This window comes from Agrilus planipennis, unplaced genomic scaffold (assembly GCF_000699045.2).
Source record: "Agrilus planipennis isolate EAB-ADULT unplaced genomic scaffold, Apla_2.0 scaffold25, whole genome shotgun sequence".
NCBI lineage: Eukaryota > Metazoa > Arthropoda > Insecta > Coleoptera > Buprestidae > Agrilus > Agrilus planipennis.
In genome coordinates this window covers 1,159,965-1,175,936 of record NW_020439112.1, presented here as the reverse complement: position 1 = coordinate 1,175,936, position 15,972 = coordinate 1,159,965, and the positions used below count along the sequence as shown (strand labels likewise).

The window sequence follows — 15,972 nt, the reverse complement described above, 5'->3', positions numbered from 1 at the left end:
CTCGACTATGCGCTACCTTCTGCTTTATGTCGCTACCACTCCTTTCGTCATACCTTATCTGACTTCCTAGATACCTAGCTCGTCCTTGCTAGATGCTAAAACTACTATATCATCTGAAAATCTAAGCATACTAATCTTTTGCCCCTGTATATCTATCCCTACAGTTGTACTTTCTTTTGATGATGTTGATCGCGTCTTCGATGTATAGATTATAAAGGAACGGTGACAGTGTGCATCCCTGTCTAAGTTTTTGGTTCTAAACTCCCTAGGTGTAAGAAAATTTTTTCTAGGTCCTGGCAAGTCTGGGCAAAAATTGAATGTGTTAGTAGGGATCTTTTTCTCCCTCTTTATTACTGCATGCAGAGAGTAAAAGAGAGAGTTGACAATGTAGATTATATTCAATATATTCAACAAGAGTCATTTCAAAATGCTTTGAAAGCTAACCTGCTCGTAGAAAAGGCTATTCGCTATTTACGGAACACTCTATATAGCGAAGCATTTATTAGTAGGTACATAAGGAAGTTGTAAATTAAAGTCATTAATTGGACGCGAAAAGAATTGACAACTCGAAGAATTTTATGACGTAAAAGCTAATTTCCGAAAGCACTAATTCTTTAGATGCTCATGTTGAAAATTTTATTGCAAACCCCATAACTAATCGCGTCTAATCGCATACTTTTTTCATACAACGCATTAATCAGATTATGATTAGGGATTTGCACATATAGGGCTCGCTCCTAGTCGACAATGAAAATTGTATGGGGTAAGAACTGTAAAATCAATAAATCGTAATAACCACGTCGTGTATAAAATTAACGCGCACCCCTAATTATGATAAAACTACCATAAAAATAGTAGTAAACTGATGCTAATTGATTACGTATTTAAAAATGCTCTAAAACTATAGCTTACCATGTATTAGGTATCTATCTTTTATTTGACTTTTTTAGAAACTGTAAACAAAATATCTTGTAGAAATACAAATTTGTTTCAAGTTTACTTGATGACGTTTCTTCCTGATAATCCTCAGTTAAGTAATATTCTTGACGATTAAATGGACGTGCGAAATGGACTTCGCTTTTTTTTTTTCTATTACCGATACTATCTATGTTAACTACAGTACTAAAGTATGTAGAAGCTCCTTGAATTTATTAGTATTATGTAGATTTTAATCTCGGCGATAAACATGTAAGTAATAAGTAGCTTCATACGTACGTAATCCTACAAAGTCTATTAGCTGTTTTTTTTTGCACAAAACACGATTACGCATTTAAATATTTTAGGTTTGTATGACGATAGAAATATTTAGAAAACAAGTGTAGAATACGTATATGCGTTCTTAAATTGCTTTTGGATGCTGCTTCTTTTTCTATTATATTATTAACAAATAGTTTTCGGAAATTTAGGACTTAAAATCAACATTAATACATTATATATCATCATCATCATAAGGTCATCAGTCCTAAGACTGGTTGGACACGTACCTCCACTCTTTCCTATCCTGAGCTAAACTTCGCATTTCCCTAAAACTAGAACAGCCCACATCCTTAACTATTTGCGAACAGTAATCTAATCTAGGTCTACCTCTACCCCTCCTAACTCCTGTTTCTGCCTCTAATATGTCTCTGACTAGACCTTCATGCCTGAGAAGGTGTCCTACCAACCTATCTCGCCTATTTTTTATTGACTTCCATAGAGTCCTCTGTTCTCCTATTCTTTCCAATACCTCTTCATTTCTAACCTTTTCTACCCACGATATCCTCATCATCCGCCTATAACACCACATTTCGAACGCTTCTAACCTTTTCTTTTCCGCCGCTCCCACTGTCCATGTTTCGCACCCGTACAACGCCGTGCTCCAAACATACACCTTTAACAACCTTTTTCGAATTTCTAAATTAACCGTTTGCGAGCATAGAAGTGACTTCTTTTTATTAAAGGCGACACGACCCTGCGCTATCCTCTGCTTTATATCCCTACTACTCCTTCCATCCTAACTGATCTGACTTCCTAGGTATCTAAAATCAGCCACTTCTTCTAATTTTTCGTCTCCTATCTTTATATTCGCTCTTTCCCTACTTTTTCTTCCCTTCTTCATTTCAATTTTAATAATTGTGTTAATACCTACATGCAAAACGTTTATTCTTGTCAACTGATCTGACAAATTATAGTCACCTATGGCTAGCCAAGGCGGGGTGAATAGATTGTGTGAAATTGTGCTCGCACGTGTGAAAGACTAATTCTTTTTTGTTACCTTAATGATGACATATTTCGCTTTCTGTTTGGCAGCAGATGGCAGCAAGGGTAATTGTATCAATGCCTCTTCAATTTATATGCGACGTATAAGACGATTATCCTTATTTGGGGCGTCGAATTTGTCATGCAAGGTTAAGGAAGAATTGCAGTAAATCGTAACAGAGGTTTTTAAACAAACTAAATACGTAATTAAGTCTTGTACAAAAAGTCGTTTAAACATAACCGTTTGAATTTTAATTTTTGGTTGGTGGATTTTCAACCAAACGGATAAGTTGAAACAGTTGAAATGAGCCAATAATGTTTATAAACACTAAAAGTTTATGAGGTGACAAGATTATACTAATAAGTTGTAGCCTGATATACCAAAAGCGGCAGAAATTGTAACAGTTTTACCATATTGATGTATTCCTATGTAGATTCACTGTAACGATACTCATTATTACGAATACTAAACGAAACGTAAACATAATTAGAATTAGGTTATTCTGCTGTATTTGAAGCTGGTAGAAAGAAAACAGTGTAAATGAAAAAATTAGTTTGTACTTTTGTTTTGAATTGACTTAATCGCTGCTGCATTTGGGCTGCCCCTTTTTAATGATAATTACGCTGGGGTAGCAGAGTCATTCTTTTCTCGGGCATATTGTGCAGCTGTCATCAATTCAATGCAACGCTTAAGTCCCGTGAAAAATGCTTTCCGTCTTAAGCATAATTAGGATACAACAATTGGAAAAAGTAAACCGAAGGGTGTGTGGGCGTGAACTTGCGAAAAAAGCCTCTGTCTGATTTTGGCCGTATTTGTCACTGTCATCTCATTCGAGTCAGATTATTATTAGTCTTTTTGGGAAATGCGTTCCCACGAACTTTCTAATTGTAACAGTATGGTAGGTCTTTTAAATGAGAAACAAGAGAATCTTATGATAATGATACCTAATGTACGTAAATAAAAATTCAATGTGTGAATCAGAGCCAAAAGGGGACTAAAAGTTAAAAAATTTATTTCTGGATTCACTTCTACAACGGTCAATTTATTTCTTCTTATCTCGGCGATCGTCTCTTCCTTTAAGTACTCTTTTGTTTACTTTCGGGAACCTTCTAGAAACGTCCGGATTGTTTATTTTTTCTTTGAACTGTTTAACTGCTTTCGCTTTCGCTTAACGCAGGTACGACACACACATTTACTTTTAGTAGTTAAAATAGGAACTGTTTACGTAAAGCATTTGTTTTTTCTGGTGAACCATTAAAATTTTTTACACGTACTTATCATGTTACCAATATTATCTCGAAAACACCGTTACGTAATCAGAAACTGAAGTTTTTTCAAATATTGGGGATATGTACAATCGTATTTTATGGGGAAAAATATAAACTGATGTAATANTTGTTTTTTCTGGTGAACCATTAAAATTTTTTACACGTACTTATCATGTTACCAATATTATCTCGAAAACACCGTTACGTAATCAGAAACTGAAGTTTTTTCAAATATTGGGGATATGTACAATCGTATTTTATGGGGAAAAATATAAACTGATGTAATAATTATTGACCGTTTAAAAATTTATCATCAAATGAATACTTTCTTTTGGATGTAAAATGATAAAAAAAAATCAGAAAATAAAATAGGTACTTAATAATTTTAAATGTTTCTTGATGGTGCTCTTGAATCTGACTCGATCACCATTTCACTACAAAGCATTTGATTTGATGCCGAAAATAAATAAGCCAAATTAGCATAATTCGGGCTATAAAACCGAAGGTATTTGAAATGAAATTTATTTAATTTTATAAACTCACTTGATGTGAAAATGTTTTGTTGTCATTTTAGATTTGATTTTATCGATACCAATCGTGTCACGCGCCTTGTACCTTGTTAGTATTCTCCTGTCCTATAAACTTTTAAATGTCAATTTTAATTTATAATTCAATACCAATATGTACCATTGGTAACCCTATTTACATATACTTTAGAAGATCCATTCTGAATAACAATGCGGTCCCAAAAGGAGTAACCGAAATAACATTTCCGTTGATAGTTAAAAGGAGTTATTGTGTTAGGTCATCGGTTAATACGTTATGTTTATGTTAAAAAAAGAAGATGATGCGTGTACCTATGTACAGGCGTTGGAAGTTAATATGAGCGTCCATTTGCATATTTCCTTAGCTTTCCTACAGTTGACAGTTGCTACCGATAATAGCCCCTGACGTTTATCTGTGATTGTTGTCGCTGACAGTAACCATTGATAGTTTCTATGACAGTTGCAGTTGACGACAGTTCCATACAGTTGCCGTTGGCAGTAGCCTCTGATAGTTACCGGTGACAGTATCCCATGTTAGTTGCAGTTGACAGTTGCCGTTTGACAGTAGCCCCTAATATTTACGGATGACAGTAGGCTCTGATCAATATCGATTACTGTAACCCATGACAGTTACCGTTTGACAGTAGCCCCTAATATTTACGGATGACAGTAGGCTCTGATTAATATCGATTACCGTAACCCATGACAGTTACCGTTTGACAGTAGCCCCTAATATTTACGGATGACAGTATCCTGATGAATATCGATTACTGTAACCCATGACAGTTGCCGTTGACAGTAGCCTCTAATAGTTACCAATGACAGTAGCCCTTTTAGTTGCAGTTGACAGTAGCCCATGGCAGTTGCCGTTTGACCTAATATTTACGGATGACAGTAGCCCATGACAATTTCAAATGACAGAGGCTCCTAATAGTAGCCTCTTATGATTACCAATGGTACTAGCCCATGACAGTTGCCGTCGTCAGTGGCCTCTGATAAATATAGTAACCCATGACAGTCTCATTTGACAGCAGCCCCTGAGAGTTACTGTTGACAATAGCCTCTCATAGTTAGACACGATAGGGGCCTATGATAGTTGAAGTTGACAGTAGCCGCAAATGGTAGTCCATGACAATTCCTGTTAACAGTAGCCCATGAACCCCGACTGTTACAGTTGACAGCAGCCTCTGACAGTAGCCAGTGCTAGTAGTCTCTAGAAGTTGCTGTATAATTTTCCTCTCAACGCAATAATTTCGAGAAAAAAATAACCAAACATGAACCACTTATTATATACCTACCTGTAGATATAATACGTGCGATTGAACAAAAATAAGGCGTCCTGTGCGAACGAAATTTGGCTCCCAAAATCAGCTGTCATGTTCTATTTATAGTTAAAGAGGCTTAGAACACATAAATAATTATCAGAACGCATGAGCGCGCACTTACGGACACTAACATGATGGGCACCATAAATTTTCTAATTTAACGTGACGTTTTCAGCTTTCGATTTGTTAAACAGGAATTATATGAATCGGAAATAATTGAGACGGCCAAGCGATAATTTACTTGCGGCTTACTTAGATACCAAGGAAGTCTTGTTTCACTGACATTGGCCCAACCAACAAAAATATTTTCTTTTTTTTGAGAATATTAATATTCTGAAAATCGATGTAATTTTACAATTACATGNAAATTAATGACACAAAAAAATGGAAAACGAAATGAATACAAGTTACAAGAAATATGATATAAGGTTAAGATTAGTGTTATTTGAAAGAAGTTATTGAAAAGTGCACTTTTAACATTAGATACATAACTTTGGTATTAAATAACATGGACCAGTGATAAAATATGAGAGGTATCTAACAACAGTCACAAATATAAAATTTTTACAATCGGAACAATTATATTTTTAAACAGAATTTTCTGGGTTATTACATAAACCGACAAATTCCATTTTCCGAGAAACTAGACTTACTTCACTAATTATAAGATAGGGCCCGTACATAAAAAAAGTGTTTTTATGAACGAAATGATTGGTCCGGAAGTGACGCGTTGTAGTTGGGGTCGCGTTGTCAACTGGAGGAATTTATCAAAGTTGCTTTACTAACTGCTTTAATAATTTGTCTCGACTCTAGGAAACGATTAATTAACGAAAACAGATAAGTAGTACAAGTTCGAGGAAATAGGCAATTATTCTACACCGAATGTGGCGCCTAACTTTTTTAGAACGTCCTTGTACCAATCGAACTGCGTTGCAACTTAGTGGACGACTTGTGAACCGACATACCACATAAAACTTTTTATGGCGATCCGAAAGCCAAAATTATCGTCAAATAATTTAATTAGACACATCCATTCTTTACGGTAAAACTAAACGACAGCTACCCTGATGCCACATATAAAATTTGACAATCCTTAAGAGTGATTTTTCTCCTTTGATATTTAAGAGGTGATTGTTTTATTATGCGTCAAAATTCTATTTTCTTCTTGAAAAAATGTCGTTACAACTTGTTTTATTTATTAATGCACCAACGATAACCGTCTATAAATAATATGCTGGAATTACATTTAATATTCTGCATGCATGCGTATGTATGTGTGTGTAGGACATAATATGTAGCATTGATGGGTCGTCATTAAACCGGAAGCCAAGCCCGCATGATTTAACAGTGACCGTCATTAATTCTGGATCGAGTTCAAATGGGAGTTCATTCGGTCGTGAATGAGATTTTGCAAGTCCGAGGACGCGATAGAGGTTGGCCCACGCGGACCGACCGAGCGCCGCGCCGTTTGGCCCGATCCACGCTCCACTTATCGACGCACTATCGTAATAGTGTTCATTCATTTAATCGTACGTGCCCGCAATGTAATAACGACGTTGTTGCCAATTAAAATCATAGATTTTAAGAAAGCAAAATGGTCGTTTGGGAACGTTCAAGTATCATGCAAATTGTGGAGGATTTTTTAACATAACAATTAAAATATTTTCATGATCAAAAAACTTCTTAAACTATTTTTAAATGGAATTCTACGTATAATACCATAAATCACACAGCGGGCAAGAAAAGAACTTACGGGAAGTTTTCGGAAATAATCGTGTCCTTATATGTGAATAAATCACCATAGCTTATCCATATGGCATTGAGCAGCTTCTAGGTTTAATATAAAAGTTTCGACTGCTTTTTTCAACTCTACGAACAGGCATAACCCTTAAGCTTGATTATTAATACAAATAGTATATAATATACAATTCATTTTGTCTTTTAAAATTATAAATAGGTAGCTACTTAATTTCAAAAATATTTGAAAACTTCCCATTGAAATAAAGAATTAGAGTATTATCAAGAAAGATGCCTAATTTTTGATTCAATCTAAATTTGGTGTTACATATTTTTTGATATTACGGATTCGCAATTGACTCAATGTTATTTATATGAATTATTTGATGGAGTTATATTGTCATCAAATAATGGCAACGTTGTGTCGTTTAAGTTCCGGATTGCAATATTAACAATGGCATATAATATCCGATTGTCCAACTGATCAGGTCACTGAACCATTCGGAAATTATTGTTGCACATATCCAATTGGTACACCTACAGTAATTTACTCATTATCGTTTAGTGTGCCAATATATATGAAGGCAGTTTCATTTTATGTAACACCATTGTATTGTCTCGATTTATGTTATTCCGTCGGCAATTAAGCACCTTTTGTGTTGCTAAATGGTCACTTTTATTCAAATTTAACGCGACATTGACCAGCATGTATGAATGCAGGACTGCTATTGTGCATATAGTATTTATTTGTGAGTAATTTGAACGGGAAGCAATTTCCTTTTTGTAAATATAATTTACGAAATATTCGTAGCCTTTATTACCATAACTTCAAATAAATACTTGAAATAGTAAATTTGGGAAAATCCAGACCACAAATTCAAAGTGTCGTTAGGTTTAAGACTGATTGGACACGCATCTCCTGTCATCTTTATTCTGAGCTAATATTCCTATTTTTCTAAAACTAGAACATACCACATCCTTAACTATCCGTAAACTGTAATCTAATCTACGTCTACCTCTGCTCCTCTTAACTGCTGTTTCTGCTTTTAATATGTCTCTTACTAGCCCTTCAAGCTTGAGAAGGTGTCCTACCAACCTATCTCACCTATTTCCAATTGACCCTCTGTTTTCCTACTCTTACCTCCTCATTTTCTAACCTTCTACAGGTCTGACGAAGGAAGCTGGTGAGCGGTCGCGCAGGTACTTGCCCGTTTATGACCTATTTGGGTAAGTCACTTGGAACCGATACACAAATAAGCTTTCAGTAGGCGTAAATTATAGTATTAATACAGATGGGACAGTAGCGTACTAGAAAATAATGTAAAAACATGACTTATCAAAAAACATTAACCTATTGCTTTTGTTTTATAGGTAGTTTTCACATTCACTGTCATCATCGGAATCTCTATCACTGTCACTAACATCAACCATTAGTTCTTCTGTTTGTATGTCTATTACTTACTCACTGATCCCTGCTTTTAAATATTTAATCCACGCCCCTGATAGGAATACTGAAGAATGAGGGCTGCAATCTTTATACCTAAAACTGCCTACCTTTGCCACCGCGCATCCACGCCATTGTAAAATTTCCGCCAGCTTCCAGCGTCAGGCCTGTATCCTCATCATTTGCCTGTAACATCACATTTCAAAGGCTTCTAACCTATTCCGCAGCGACCATCGTCCGTGTTTCGCACCCGTACAGCGCCGCGTTCCAGACATACATTTTTAATAATCTCTAAATTAACCGTTCGTGAGCAAACAAGGAACTTCCTTTTGTTGAAGGCCACTCGACCCTGCACTATCCTTTATATCTCTATTGCTCGTTCCATCTTGAATTATCTGACTTCCTAGATGCCGAAAATCAACGACTTCTTGTAGTTTTCCATTTTTTCGCGCAATGAACGTCGAAAGAAGGGATTTTATTTTTGTGTATTGTCGTTTTTAAAACGTGTTAGAGCTACTATATTTTATGCACGTCTGCCGAGAGAAAAATGCAATTTAAACTAGAATGTATTAGCTTTTAAATTTGCTTAAGTGGCCATTATTTCTATTAAAATGACAACCGAAAGAGATGCTCTAGTGTGGAGTGTGTCATGATACTTAAAAAGAACAGTTGCGGAAATAAAAGAAATGCCACAGATGTCTTTTTGATGGTTAATCGGTACTCTTTGATGTCTAGGTTTAACGAACTGTGCATAAAGATTAATTACTCGAACGACATAAGATTTAAACATAGCTAAAACGAACTGCTTTTATATTGGACTTACGTACAAGGGTTGTAGTGAAAGTTATAAAACTTAGCTGTAGTTTTCCTACGAACCAAAAAAAAATTAAGTAACGTACTTTTAATTACCTACATCTTTCTCCTAAACACAAATTAGTAGAATCTTTCTTCTACTTATTGTAAGTACTTATAAATGATTAGTAATATAGAGTTAAAGGAACGGCGGCAACTTTAGATGACTTTCAAGATTAATGTTTTTAGAATGACTACTAAATTTGTGAGGTTAGGTTAACGTAGTTAGTTTTGCTCATGCGCGCATGCTACACGTTTGATTCATTCTAAAAACATATGCAGCTTCTGTCGTATATAGAATAATTTAGCAAATATTTTTCATAATAGTTATAACAGATTCTTTTTTGTTACAGGTAAGCGAACTGTTGGAAACTTTCTGCATACATACACGTAAGACTTTTTATTTTAAAATATTTCATGTGTTTCTGTCGTCAGCGTAACTTCATTGAAAATTTATTTTGTTATCGGTGCTACGTATTCCTAGTTACGTGGGTATATATTTTCTTATCCTTCCCACCATGTGTCTTCTTTTATTCGATTCGTAGGTAATCTTTATACAAAGGCCAAAAAATATGAATAGCCGTTACCAATCAGATTCCTATTAAGGAGTAGTGTAGTAATGGTTTCGTTTTGTAGCCAAGGCTGCGTAACCGTACGCGTGACCGTCAAAATTCGTATTCAAGTAGCAGCCAGCATGAATGTAAGCTTTTTGTTAAAACCAAATTTAGATGAACCATTGTTAATGGTTACGCAATTATCAAAAAACTTGACGACCGACGCGATAGTCTTAGAAGGATATTCTTAGCAGAATAATGGCAGTAAATCGGCTTAGGTACAAGAAAAATAGTGAAATAAGTACATCTTTTACATTTTTATTATCTACCTTAAACAAATCGGAAGCTTGAATAATAGTATATAATAATGTGGTATTGCTCTAGAATAGGTGCAGCTGTCTCCTCTGATGATACATGTTGTGTTACTATTGACTATCGAGCGGAGGCCTTTTGTACATGCTGACATTATGAGAGGCGTGCTTAGGACGCTGAGGTGCTATTTATGGAACTCGTTGCGGTTTTATGATGCCATTTTATTCTATCTATATACGGGGTCTGTTCAAAAAGTATCGCGAGTTTTGAATTTCCGATGGTTCAAAGAATCTATATCAAATTTTATGTGAAAAGCAAAATTAAGTGCGCGGACGAATTCCCAATGTTAACTGTGGCATATGGTGAAGCTATCTTGGACCAAAGCAACGTTTATCGGTGGTACGACAAAGAGCGTGCCGGACACCCGAACACGTCAAAAGCAGACGAAAACATTGATTAATTGAAAAGAATAATATTGGCCAATCGTCAAATCACCGTTAGAGAAGTTGTTGAGAACCTAAACATATCGATTGGTTCCTGCTATTCGATTTTGATCAATAATTTGGGTATGAAACGGGTCGCCGCGAAATTCTTACCAAAATTGCTCAATTTCGACCAAAACCAGCATTGCATTAACATTGCTAAGTAGCTGTTGGATTATGTCCGCGACGACCCAAATTTGCTCTAGACGGTCATAACTAGTGACGAATTATGGGTTTATGATTATGACGTGGAAACCAAAGCTCAATCATCCCAATGGAAGCTGCCGCAGTAGCTAAGACTGAAAAAAGCCCATCAAGTTAAATGTGAATGTTTTGCTTACATTTTTCTTCGATTGCAGAGGCGCGGAGCATCATAAATTCTTGCCACAGGGTAGAGTGGTCAATAAGGAATATTGCCCACAAATTATTCCCAATTTGCGCTAAGCAATCCGCCAGAAACGCCTGGATTTGTGGAAGAACAAAAATTGGCGTTTACACCATGATAACGCCCCTGTTCACACATCGTTGTCGTAACATTGTGCGCCAATTTTTGACCAATAACAACACACTAATAATACCGCAGCCACCCTATTCCCCAGATCTGACACCCTGTGACATCTTCTTGTTCGCGAAATTGAAAAGGAACGTGAAAGGACGACGCTACGTTACGATTGACGAGATAGAAGCGGCATCGAAGGAGGAGCTGAACAAGATCACAAAAAATGTTTTTTTGAAGTGCTTAGAGGATTGGAAAAAAACGTTGGCACAAGTGTTTAATATCTGGTGAGGATTACTTTGAATAAATAAATAATTTTTGGAATAACACAAAATTCTCTATGCTTTTTGAACAGACCTCGTATGCATATACCTACTACATCAACTTTACTCACTTATAAAAATTGTTTAAGTGCCTAAAAAAGACATGATAGCTGCCTCAGTATCTATTAACAACAACCAGGATGTGTGAATTGTAATATAGTGAACACAGGTTCGTAGATTAAGAGTTCCTCTACCACCTGTGCGCTTATTGGTACTGTGTTACACAACAGTTTCTGTTTAGCTTCGGAATTTTAATTTTTTTGTTGTGGGCAGACAAAGTACTGTAATATTATTAAGCTGCCTACTCGTACCAGGCAACCGTGAAAACGTGGGCCCATATGGTCGGATATTGCCCTGCGACTACTCATATATACGTTTCGTATGTTTAATATGTGTAGCAAACACATATTCTGACCATCAGTGACGCAGAAAACTTTTAAGCCGTTACTATTAATTGGTGTTGGATTTAATTTAAGTACCAATAATTAGATAATCAATGAAGTTTACATAACCCAAAAAATATGCCCTTTTCTGAAAATCGGTAAGGGAGCTACTTGTGGAAATGAATAGAATTTTATCGTAGCATGGAAGTTGTTCATTAACTTCACAAACCGAATTCTAACTAATAAAACGAAGAAAACCATCGCACTTACATTTTAACCATAGCTTTCCCCCATCCCGAGTAAAAAATGTTCAGTCTTTAAGAGTCTCTGAAAGCGAGACTCGAGTCTCTCTGGTGTCGCTGAGAGAGACTGTCAAAAAAACTGTTTAGCGTCTCTGATCGAGAGACTCGAGTCGCTCATAGAGAGATCCTCATTTCGTATCCAGTCACTCAATAAGTGGTGACTCGATAGACATGGTTAAAATTTTCTAAGTTCAACATGTTTCAGAGATCCCAGGTCTTTCTACGAGAGACTCGAGTCTCTCAATTTTTCAGTTTTATTCATTCAGTCTCTCTGTGAGAGTCTCGAATCTCTGAATTAACAATTTTATCNGGTTCGGAATTTTAATTTTTTTCTTGTGGGCAGACAAAGTACTGTAATATTATTGAGCTGCCTACTCGTACCAGGCAACCGTGAAAACGTGGGCCCATATGGTCGGATATTGCCCTGCGACTATTCATATATACGTTTCGTATGTTTAATATGTGTAGCAAACACATATTCTGACCATCAGTGACGCAGAAAACTTTTAAGCCGTTACTATTAATTGGTGTTGGATTTAGCATAAGTACCAATAATTAGATAGTCAATGAAGTTTACATAACCCAAAAAATATGCCCTTTTCTGAAAATCGGTAAGGGAGCTACTTGTGGAAATGAATAGAATTTTATCGTAGCATGGAAGTTGTTCATTAACTTCACAAACCGAATTCTAACTAATAAAACGAAGAAAACCATCGCACTTACATTTTAACCATAGCTTTCCCCCATCCCGAGTAAAAAATGTTCAGTCTTTAAGAGTCTCTGAAAGCGAGACTCGAGTCTCTCTGGTGTCGCTGAGAGAGACTGTCAAAAAAACTGTTTAGCGTCTCTGATCGAGAGACTCGAGTCGCTCATAGAGAGATCCTCATTTCGTATCCAGTCACTCAATAAGTGGTGACTCGATAGACATGGTTAAAATTTTCTAAGTTCAACATGTTTCAGAGATCCCAGGTCTTTCTACGAGAGACTCGAGTCTCTCAATTTTTCAGTTTTATTCATTCAGTCTCTCTGTGAGAGTCTCGAATCTCTGAATTAACAATTTTATCGTTCGAATCGCTCATACAGAGACTGTGGGAAATCCATAAAAACACCTAGGCAATAACTGAGAGACTGTGAAAGACTGTGGGAGACGCTCTCAGAGACGCTGAAAGACTCTGAGCGACCTAAAATTTTTGTCTAGGGATTCCATAACCTAATAATGATTCGTCAGCTGGCGACAAATTTTTGAATGTTCAGCAACACCAATGTCTTTTACAACCCATACGTATACCATTGTATAAACATATTCTGTACGGTAGGGTCACTCCTTTGATATAGCCTAAAACCCCGGCGTTTTTTGCTGGCGGTCATAAACCAGCTTTATGTGTGCTGAACTGTTATACATTTACGAGGATGGTTTAGCTACTTTACCAGAGAGCGTATAGATATATTTGCGTACTGTAAATACTTGTAATGACAGCCTCGGCTTAGAGGAAAATCGTAGATGAATTAGGAAGCTTCGGCAGTAGGGGAGTGTAGGGGCCATGGCTGGAAAGTGGCCTTACTGCATACGATATCTTTATACTATACCTCCTTTTAAACATTAAAATTAAAACATATCAGTTTTATTCCAACACAAATATGAAATTTAAAGAAAAACCAACCCGAAACTAATATACAAAAAAGGTAAACGTACGCTACCAACAATTTAATTAATTCATAATTTATAGTAATATAAAGTGTGGGACGCCACTGGGTTTGGACGCATGCAATATATTAAAAGCAAATTAGTAGTCGTTAAAAATCTGATGACCGCATTAAAAAAATATAATTTATAGTGACAACGAGGATGTTGGTGAATTTTACTACCGAAAACGTGTTCCGTCGTTTAGCAGTCGATTATTTTAAATTGGAATAAATAGGACAAATTTTATTTCTCAAATTTCAATTAATCAGAGCGATCGTCAGCTCCGCAAACCCACGTCTGTTTAATAAGTAAAATAGTTATTTTAAATTTAACAAAATACAAGTGTGACGCTTCTATTATTTATGGGTAGGACATTACGCGATAAATTTTACTTGCTATAAAACATTAGGTTGAGTGAGTTCAACCTCATTTTCACGGAAAATGATATGAATATGCAATACGGTCCACAAGAAGTTGAACTCTTACTGTCGAACTCCTGAAAAGTCTGTCTAATGTTACCTATTTTTATTTGTAGTTATTTTTCTATTAATAGGTGCTTGTTTAACCCTTCAAGGGGCTTCTAACGTCCGGTCCTTTAAAAATCATTAAAACCAAAAACAAATGCGAGTCTTACAATTATAGTCGCTGAAGATATCTATGTATGTAACATCAGCATCTAATTCTTGTAACGAGTTTGAGAGAAAATTTGAAATTTGACCAAAAACTTTGAATGAAATAAGAAATAACGAATAATATGGAAAATTTTTAACTGATTTTTGGCAGTGAATATGCCTTGATTTCAACTTCGAAACAAAAANTTTCTACGGCAAATTCAGTAATTTACAATCGAAAATTGTAATTTTTGCGTTATCGTTATAAAAATTTTGTTTTCTCCGTGTATAAAGATAGGAGACGAAAAATTGAATTATAAGTGGCTGATTTTCGGTATCTAGGAAGTTAGATAGCATAGTTACAAAAGTGTTTTAACATGACTTCTTACCCAATAAATTTTTTTCTTTAATAATTCCCTCGACAGGCTTCTTTTTTAAATTTTGTCATTTCTATGTATTGGAATAGTGTAGACCAGTTTATACGAAACAATAACGCGTTAAATTGTATTCAATTAAAATTCCTTCTGTTACAGCACATCGCCTGTGTGCGAAATATAAAATTTCAAGCGTCATTTTACTCAATTATTGGATAACTAACTAACTGCTTGAGCTCGCGGTTTTGTTATGTAAATGAATTCAAATATTCGGTGGACCATATATGGCGCGACCGCTTCATTATTCAGAAAGGCGAACCGGGTATTTCAATTAAATTGCGTGTTGAGGAAGTTTGGTCGCCGTCCCGCTAAATATTTGCTCTCACTATTTCACCTATACGACCGGCGCCAATAACTTTTATCTATATTTATTTTATTGACTACCACAGGATGTAGGTTTAATATTTCTGGTTGAATTTACCACTAATTTGATTTGCAAAAATTTTGGTTCTAAACGAGTTTTGATATTCTCCTTCCCGCTGCCCCTATTCAAACATTTCATATTTTGGGAATGTGTACTCTGAAATTTCCATAATACATAAGTGATTGTAATGTATTTCTTTTTTTTTTTTTGTTTTTAATGCATGGTGGTGGTGCGGCATGAAGTAAAATGATGCTTCAATTCCAGATGCTGTAGAAAAGTATGCAAGTTCATTTTGTCTAACCTTTTAGAGAACAGTAGTTTACACAAGTGGAAAGTATTATCGGAAGTGTTCACATCGTAAATCAAAAGCCGGCGATGTTCAAAGAGCGTATTGTGTAAATAAATATGTTAACAAATCTTTAATTAATGATTTTTGTGTCGTTAATTAGTAACGCTAGTTGTAGACACGATAAATCGGAAAAGAGAAATACAACGTTACTATAATAACTCGTACCGAATGAAAAAAAATATTTAAGACACAATTGATGGCATATTTAATTTATGAAATTCTTTTTTATAAAATAAATATTAAAATTTTCATAAGTAACTAAAAACGT

General features: G+C 35.5%; 1 protein-coding gene across 1 annotated transcript in view; it reads left to right on the top strand.

Moving 5' to 3' along the window:
• The window catches only part of LOC108738179 (A disintegrin and metalloproteinase with thrombospondin motifs 16-like), a 179,920-nt gene that overhangs the window by 67,309 nt on the left and 96,639 nt on the right, over positions 1–15,972 (top strand). Inside the window, exon 2 of the mRNA XM_018471456.1 lies at positions 9,764–9,800. Within this exon, the coding sequence (XP_018326958.1) occupies positions 9,764–9,800 (37 nt within the window). The remainder of the gene's footprint in view (positions 1–9,763; positions 9,801–15,972) is intronic.